At 39.8% G+C, this 8,891-nt stretch overlaps 1 protein-coding gene across 1 annotated transcript; it reads left to right on the plus strand.

Moving 5' to 3' along the window:
- Positions 1–1,605: 1,605 nt before the first annotated feature.
- LOC120537682 (mast cell protease 1A-like) lies at positions 1,606–8,082 on the plus strand. Its single transcript, XM_039766787.1, has 5 exons — positions 1,606–1,704; positions 1,945–2,104; positions 5,601–5,736; positions 7,331–7,558; positions 7,709–8,082. The coding sequence occupies exons 1-5, from the start codon at positions 1,653–1,655 to the stop codon at positions 7,880–7,882; spliced, it is 750 nt and encodes a 249-aa protein (XP_039622721.1). The 5' UTR covers positions 1,606–1,652; the 3' UTR covers positions 7,883–8,082.
- The last annotated feature ends 809 nt before the right edge of the window (positions 8,083–8,891 follow it).

Below are 8,891 nucleotides of genomic sequence, written 5' to 3' on the forward strand. Positions count from 1 at the left end.
TATGTAGGGGGGCCCGGAAGTAGAGGTATGCTGGGTTGAGTCCAAGGGCTTCAGGAAAACTAGCTTTATTCATTACAAAATAGGAACAACATTCCACTTCCCTACACACAGACACAGCGAAGAAGCAGTGACATTGTCTTGCCTTGACTTGCTTCTTCAGCTCAGGAACAGATAGTCCTCCTTGTCAGGTTGGTCCCGCGGCTGTGGATCAACGGCTAGAATCAGGTCATCCTGGAAAGGAGCAGACAGTAAGAAAGAGTAGTTCAGGACAGTGGCTGGATTAAAGTACTCCCCGCATCAGCCCTTGGTCGAAGGACACATTACGTGGCAGGGCTGCAAACTTGTAGTTGCCTCGGTGATGCTGTGAACCTGCTGTTGCCTTAGCAGCGGACAAACAACCCTCGACAGATGCATCAATGGCATTTCAGCACTGGAGGGAGTGTCTTAACAGGTCACACAACATTCTTCACAAGAATAACAATGTTTTTTCTTTAGTACTAGGGTGTTGCACCGTGTTAGCCATTATGAATATAGTGAGAAGTCAAGCAGAATGACTCCTTTTATTGCCTAAGTAGAAAGATTACAATATGCAAGCTTTTGAGGCAACTCGGGCCCCTTCTTCAGGTACGATGTAGGCAAGATGTATTACATCTTGTCTAAAGAAGGGGCCTGAGTTGCCTCCAAAGCCTGCATATTGTAATCTTTTTAGTTGCCAACAAAAGGTGTCATTTTGCTTGACTTCTCACTATAATGTCTTGCTTTGAATTTTGCTAAAACATTTCAAATGAAGATGCTCGGATTGTGGAATTATTTGAACACGTGTCACACTATTGCCTGAACTGTTCTATTAAGTAAGCTAAAAGTTGCAGAGCTTTTGTAATTTGGAACAAACACAACTACAATTTTTTGACAGAAAACTAATCTAACAAGTGTAACTGCTCTTTCTGGAATAATTACTCTATTAACACCGTCCACATATGTCCATGATCCCATCTCTACAGGCTTTTTTTGGGACATCTCTAACTCTGTAATTAATGGTGTATTTGTTATATACTGTTTATGAAAATGTACAACATTTTGTTTTATTGATTCCTGTCCTCCTTTTCTGATTTCACTCTATTTCCTAATTCCAACAGTACCTGCTGCCACCCTGCAGCAGTTTTAAATTTTGAAGGAGCTTCCACATCTTTTTCTCTGTTTTAATGTTTTACCAAATCCATAAAGAAATCACATTCATTTCTCAAAGATCAATTTCTTCAGTTACAGGTATAGTATCTGATTTGCTCAACATTAAGCCTTAGGGACGTTTCGTTGTTTCAAATTTTCAATTTTCTTCATTATTTCGGATGAAGCCCCCATTTAGCCATTTATTGGAAATTTAGATGAAATGGGTCACTTATTTCACTTAAATCTTTATTGTCAAGAATTTGAAAATGTACTAAGTATTGAATTCAGTCAATAGCTAAAAATGAACTACCAGTAATTACGCATGAAAATGTTCTCCTTCCTTACAGTCTATCTGATGTACACTGTGGTTTGTGGTTAGCTTCAAGACATCTGCCTTCTTCCTCCACTCACTATATATGATTATACTCCATATACTAACACAATCTCAGAATTGCTGAGTTGTAGAGACAGTCAACAGTGGAGCCATGATCCGAGTCTACTGGAGTGCCATTGCTGCTGTCTGCCTTGGATTGGCAGGTAAACTAGGACAGAGTGCGGAGTGGGACTGGGCAGTGCGGAAGAGTGTCAGATATTTCACTGTAAAGTGGCAGCTATATATTTTTTAAAGAAGCCCAACCTATGTACAACTTTATAACACCTGCCTATTTGCAGAATCTTTTTAAGGGTCTCCCAGCTTGAAGAATATTGCTTTGGCTAAATTGCTGACTGACACAGGTTACTGCAACACCTTCATATATTTGTCTTCATTTCTTTTAGGTGCCTCTAAAGAGCACATCATTGATGGGAAGGAAGTCAAACCCCACCACCGACCCTACATGGCCTTCTTGCTAGCAGAAGTTGGTCCACACTCCTACATCTGTGGAGGGTTCCTCATTCATCCTGAGTTCATCCTGACAGCAGCCCACTGCGAAGGAGAGTAAGTGTCTTATTAACTGGGGTGTCTGTCTCTTTTCTTTATCTTACTTACAAGTACACTCGGAAGAAATCTATAAGTAAGTAAATTAGATATTCAGTCATAACATAAAATTCTCAAACACAGATCAGGATTGTAGGGCCCTGAAGCCTATATTGGCAGCACTGGGCAAATGGCAGGAAACAGCCCAGGACCAGGTAACAGTCCATCACAGGGTGATCAACCTAACCTGCATGTCTTTGGGGATGTCTGAGGAAAAGAAGAGAGAGTATGCAGTCTCCACGCAGACAAAATCTGACCAACAAGTGGTAACCATTGTGCCAATGTGCCACCTGACAAGCAAGCACCCACACCTTATTAAACATATGTACCATGGCTTAAAAAGCAATCAAGTTTAAATGTGGGAACTGTAGTACTAGGGTGTTGTACCGTGTTAGCCATTGTAGAGAATGTAGAGAAAAGCCAAGCAAAATGACAGCTTTTATTGGCTATATCTTGCCTGAAGAAGGGACCTGAGTTGCCTCGAAAGCTTGCATATTGTAATCTTTTTAGTTAGCCAATAAAATGTGGGAACTGAAAGTTATTAAACAGAATAAAAGGATACAAGCTGAGTAAAGACTGAAATATCGATAGCTGCAAGGAGGCGATTACGAAGGACCTGACATTAAGAATAGAATTTAAAAACACAATGTTTTTAAAGTACAATGCCTATAACCAACTAAACCAAAAAGATTGTTTTTAAAAGCTTGTAGATATTTAAGTGTTGTGAACACTGTGAATGACATACATCTAGTTAAGCAAAGCTGTAAGAGTGATATGATGCTATCTACATTTGTATGTGGCAGAATTCATAATGCTACTAAAAGAGGAGCTTGTGCACAAACCTTTAAAGAATAAGCATAAAGAAACACACCGGAAATGCCAAATAGGAACAGGACCCTCATTCATAGGATGAGCAAGTAAAGAAACCAGAAAATGTCAGGTTGAACACTGCAGTCAGTGGTGGCATTTCAGCATGGAATGGTGAGGTTTTTTAATCTTTATGGAAATTGTGTTTTGCAACTCACACTTTCAGAATGTAATGAAATGTTGTTGATTTGTATTCTCATACATTTTAGACCCATTTATTTCAATTTAGGATTGTATGGCGTTAATAACAGCTTTGCTAATGCAGCAACATAGAGCCTATATCTGGTCACTATTCAAGGAGTCGATGTAGAGGTGGTAATTGAGGGTCCGCATCAGTGACAGGATGGAATGGTCTCATAACACAGAGGGACTGTATAAGAAAGAGCAGAGCAGGCTCTTTTTTCATAGTGTGGGCAGTGACATTTTTCACATCTTCTGCAACTCTGCAATGGCCACAGTGTTTTCTACACTGTGGTGTGCTGGGCTGGTAACATCTCTTCAAGAGAGGTGCACTGAATTAAAAAACTGATTTTAAAGGCAGGCTTAGTTATAGGATGCTCTCTGGACCCCCTGGGGGTAGCAAGGGAGAGAATTAAAATAAAACTGAGTGCCGTTACGAGCCACATCCTCTGCACATCCCCTCTCTGATCCATTAATACTGAGTACTTTCAGCTAATGAATCATTCAGCAGAAGTGCGTCAAGAAATGCTACACGACTCCTTTATATGAAAAGCAATACATCTGCATAAGGCTTCACTGGGACTGGAACTCACATGTCTGTCCTTCTTTTAAATTTTCTTCTTTTACTCATTCTGATGTGTGTTAAGACCATAGATAGATAGATAGATAGAGACTATCTATCTATCTATCTATCTATCTATCTATCTATCTATCTATCTATCTATTGTGTATACGCACATATAAGTCTGGTCTTGAAACCCAAAAAATCGATCATAAAATCAGACCCCAACTTATACACCCATTCAAAAATGCGACACTTAATTTTTTTTTTACATCTTCTTGCCTCCTCCAATCTCACACCAGTTTCCCAGATGCATCTAATTTTGTTGCAGCAGCACAGTTACCAATTTCTTTTGCTACTTCAATGACATTTCATTTAAAACTAGCTTCATATTTTCTTCTGATCGAACGCTCCGTCTTAGATAAGGGATGCACTTATGATAAAGGTGTATAAGGGTGTGAGATACAAAAAACACAAAACAAGTGCAAATGTTACTTCGGAATAGTTCAGGTATTACTGTGCGGTCACATAGGAACAATACATAGAAAAAAAAGGCAGTGTGTCCCGCGGTTCCTCTCTCAGGTGGCTGTTAGCATATCATAATCTCTTGTACCAATAGCGTGAGTTTTCCGTGTTTCACTTATATGACCAACATTATAATATACCAGAAATTATACGGTAAAATCAAGTCCCGACTTATCCATGGGAGAGCTTGTCCGTGAGTATCTATCTATCTATCTATCTATCTATCTATCTATCTATCTATCTATCTATCTATCTATCTATTATATAGTGCCTTTAATCTATCTATCTATCTATCTATCTATCTATCTATCTATATAGTATACAGTATATCATGTTTCTGGTGACTTTTCCTATGAAGTTAGTAGATGGACTGGGAGAGCATGGTGGGCTATGAGATTGCTGAAAAGCGGTGTGTGATGTTCTATACAAAAAGATGAAGTTCCAGGTCTTTAGAGTCCTGGTGCTTCCTGTCTTGCTATATGGTTGTGAAAAATGGATTCTATCCAGTGACCTGAGACAAAAGCTGGACTTCCTTGGTACTGTGTCTCTTTGGAGAATCCTTGGGTACTGCTGGTTTGACTTTGTGTTGATTGAACTGTTGCTCACGGTGTACCGAATAAGGCACATTACCTACATTGTGAGGGAGCATCAGTTACGGCACTACAGCCATGTGACATGATTCCCCAAAGGTGATCCGGCTCGCAGGATCCTTATTGTTGAGGACCTGAGCAGCTGGGCCAGGCCAAAGGAATGCCCATGTAACACCAGGCTGTGGCAAATAGATGGTCATTTTTGGAGGCAGAGACTGGCCAGTGTGTCTGCCTGGGGGGTTGCCAACAAGGATCCTGATCTGTTTCATCGTGTGGTGGGTGTGGGAACGCGTTATCTATCTATCTATCTATCTATCTATCTATCTATCTATCTATCTATCTATCTATCTATCTATCTATCTATCTATCTATCTATCTATCTATCTATCTATCTATCTACCTTAAAGATCATTCTTCTCAATACAGTGAGCTTCAGTTAAATCTTCTTTCCTCACTCCTAGATGGTCAATTTTGTGGGTCATCTTTGTATAGTAATTAAAACATACCCTCACAACCCAGAATTTAATTAATAGAGTTTGAGAATATTATGTATATTTAAAATATTTCTAACATTTTCTTTCTTGTCCTGTTGCCCCCTCCCTGCTCATCATCATTTATTTCAAATTCCAGCTGTAGGTTCTGTCTTTTGTGTTCAGATTGAACATGCTCTTAGAAGCAGAATTGTTCTTCCTATACTCTTCCCTGACTAACCTACTGCTTTTGTCATCCACAGGAAAGTCATTGCTTTTCTAGGAGCTCATAATCTCTCACACCCTGAGAAATCCTGGCAGAAGATCACAGTAAAAGAAATCATCCCTCATGAACATTACGATGAGAAGACTATTGTGAATGACATCATGCTTCTGAAGGTGAGCGTCGACGTCAGCACAGATCAATATCACAACTTCAGTGTTACTGCATATCTGCTGTGCTTTTGGGCATGCAACTATTTTCTTGAAATAGCATGATGTTCATGGTAGCTTTGAAACAAATGTGTAGCTTAGGGATGCACTGACAATATTCACTCCAAGAATGAAATTACTGTATATAAAGCATCCCTGTGGAAAAAAACATCCAGAATTTTTGCAAGATATTATTTCAGGTTTTAGATAGACTTTATTAATCTAGTGATAAATTTGTTTGCAGCAGGAAACAAAGCAGAAGACTGTTACACAGATACAGATTGTGACCAAGGCCTGGTGCAAACCAATTATTGCATTGCTAATTTTTATAATTCTGTTAAATGGTTAAAATTCAAAATGCTGCAATGGCAAAATCAAAAAAAAAAAAGAAATGTAATAACAGATTCAAGATATGATCTTCTAATATAATACGCTACTGTGGCTGTCCGTTTGTCTGTCCAGGATTTTAAATCACTTGTAGCTTGCACACCATTTGACCTATTGACCTGAAATTTGGTACACATATACTACGTGACGTCTACTAGCCTCTTTCGGGCTGATGATTGACCTCCAAGGTTATTCTTCTTTTTATTTTTATTTTATTGTAGAATCATCTCTCGGCAGTGTCACCGTCACTTCCCCCACCTCCTCATATCTTAAATCATTCTTGAGGCAGATTGAAGACTTAAGTGCCAGTTTAAGTGAAAAATTAAGAAAATTGTACTATGTAATTGCAACATAAACACTGACTTAATCAATTTTAACAAGAAAAGATGCAGACAAAAGAATAGAAGAAGTGGGCTGCTAGGGTGGAGAAAAGAAGAGCTGCACAGGAAGCAGCAAGCGCATCAATCTCTGAGCAAACAAATGCTAAATGTACAGAGAAAGGGGATAAAATCTGTGGATGCTCAGGATTTGGCCCAGAAGTTGATTGAGAGCATACCAGGGTGATTTGCAGAGGTCTTGAAAAAGAAGTGCCAACATTGCAAATATTGACTCTTTGCATAAACGTAATGCAGTTGTCAATAAAAGCCTATGAAACTTATGAAAAGCTTGTAATAGATAGATAGATAGATAGATAGATAGATAGATAGATAGATAGATAGATAGATAGATAGATAGATAGATACTATTATTATTAATCCCAAGGGGAAATTCACAGTATACCATAGAAACATCTGACAAAATTATCCAAAAACACTGAAGCAGCAAACTTTGTGAAAACCAATATTTATGTCATTCTCAAAACTTTTGGCCACAACTGTAGTTATATCATGAAGAGGTGGACATATGGGGAGATATCTTAAACTGGCTGATCTACTTCTAAATCCACATAGAGATGGTTGTCAAAGAGCACAGATAGGCCTGCCTTGTTCAGACAGCCATGTGAAATCTGCATGCAGATTGTGACTGTCTGCCAGCCCTCTCTATCTTCCTTCTGCTTTTTAGAAAGTTAAAATAAACTCTGAGCCTTCTCACTTCTGTTCAGCCCAATGGCTCACTATCCTAAATGCATACCATAAAGTGCTCACTGACTGCATTCTTACTTCATTTTAAACAGCTGGAGCACAGTGCCGATATTACGAATGAAGTGAAGACAATCCGCATTCCAGACATGGACGAGTCCTTCCAGCCTGGCAGCACCTGCTCTGTGGCCGGATGGGGAAATACTGCAAGCAATGGGATGAACAGCGACGTGCTGATGGAGGCGGAGGTGGAGATCCAGAAACACTGTGACCACAACACTCAGATCTGTGCAAGAGGCACTGGCAGGAAAGGGGCCTGTGTTGTAAGTATAAAGAAGTTCAGTTTGACTAATCTACTTTTGCATCATTTGTATTAATTTTTCAAAGAGTTTTCAAATGTTTGACTCAGGCCCTCATGACTAAGGATTAGATTGAACAGATATGACAATGTTATATTATTTTATTTCTTTCAGGGAGACTCAGGAGGCCCACTGGTTTGCTTGGATGGCAACAACATTCCTACTGGTGTGGGGATCGTATCTTATGGTCCAAAGAAATGTGAACAACCTGGCAAAAATGCCTACACAAAGGTGTCAGCATATCGAGAGTGGATCGATAGCAAAATAGAGGCCAGCTCTACTGCTTGAGGCCTGTCATGGAGTTGGGTAAAGACCACCATAACTTGCACTAAGCCATGTAAGATCCTCAGTGGCAATCAATAGCACTAATGCCAAGTGCAATAGCAAAATGTGAGGGGAAAACTGGCAATCTCTGCAATTATTACCCAGCAATACCCAACAGTTCATGTAACTGCTTAAGTGCTCCAATAAAATCTGAATGGTCAATTTCCTGCTGTTCACGTCTGTCTTTGATGCTTGTTGATCAGTACGCTTTCATGGGGTTGCTTTTTGTTGGCTTCTTGGGAGTCACAATGGCCTTAACTCTTTAAGGGCTGAATATTTTTTTCCCAAACAACTCAGCACACCAAACAATAGTTTCACACATAAATCAACATCAAACAACTGTTGTTTTATTCTGTGGCGACTGTCGCTGCCTGTTCGCTGTTTCTGCTGGCAGCGAGGGGTGGCAGACTGGCTGCCTAGCTGTCTTCATGTGGCGATGACAGCCACAGTGCGACGCAATCTTGGTTTGTCCCTGTTGTCATCGTAAGTGGAAGTCCTCCCAGGCGCATCAGCTACGCGAGTGCATTCAGCACCACAATCAGCTTGGGACAAATCATCTGATGCCAGTACCTCACTTTCGTTTTCAATCTCCATCTCCATATCACTTACACTAAAGTCAGATTCTGGTTCAATGACAAAATACACAAAATGTCACCCACAGAGTATGTTGCTTTGCACATTCACGTTGGCCTCTCGCCAGATGTCCATGCCATTTTAGTGGTCGTTCACTCTTCGCTTCTCATGTGTCTACCAGTAACTGAGGTCAAATCAATCAAACCATCTTTCCTTCTAGCAAAGAGAATCAAACTAAAACATAACAGTGAGTTTTGTCACCTTTTACAGCCGATTACCATCCTCTACCCCTGAATTTTTTGTCAAAAGTCGACATCCACCCTCAAAGAGTTAAAATTGGTGAGTTTATAGGAGAAATATCTCCTGAATGAGCTCAGGGATTTCAGTGGTCAGACATGGA

This window comes from Polypterus senegalus, chromosome 10 (assembly GCF_016835505.1).
Source record: "Polypterus senegalus isolate Bchr_013 chromosome 10, ASM1683550v1, whole genome shotgun sequence".
Classification (NCBI taxonomy): Eukaryota; Metazoa; Chordata; class Cladistia; order Polypteriformes; family Polypteridae; genus Polypterus; species Polypterus senegalus.

What these genes read in the sequence shown, in the direction of transcription:
- LOC120537682 (XM_039766787.1), top strand. Translation starts at nt 1,653, where the DNA reads ATGATCCGAGTCTACTGGAGTGCCATTGCTGCTGTCTGCCTTGGATTG. An exon ending in ATGACATCATGCTTCTGAAG is followed by an intron (nt 5,737 to 7,330) that starts GTGAGCGTCGAC and finishes CATTTTAAACAG; the next exon opens with CTGGAGCACAGTGCCGATAT. An exon ending in GCAGGAAAGGGGCCTGTGTT is followed by an intron (nt 7,559 to 7,708) that starts GTAAGTATAAAG and finishes TATTTCTTTCAG; the next exon opens with GGAGACTCAGGAGGCCCACT.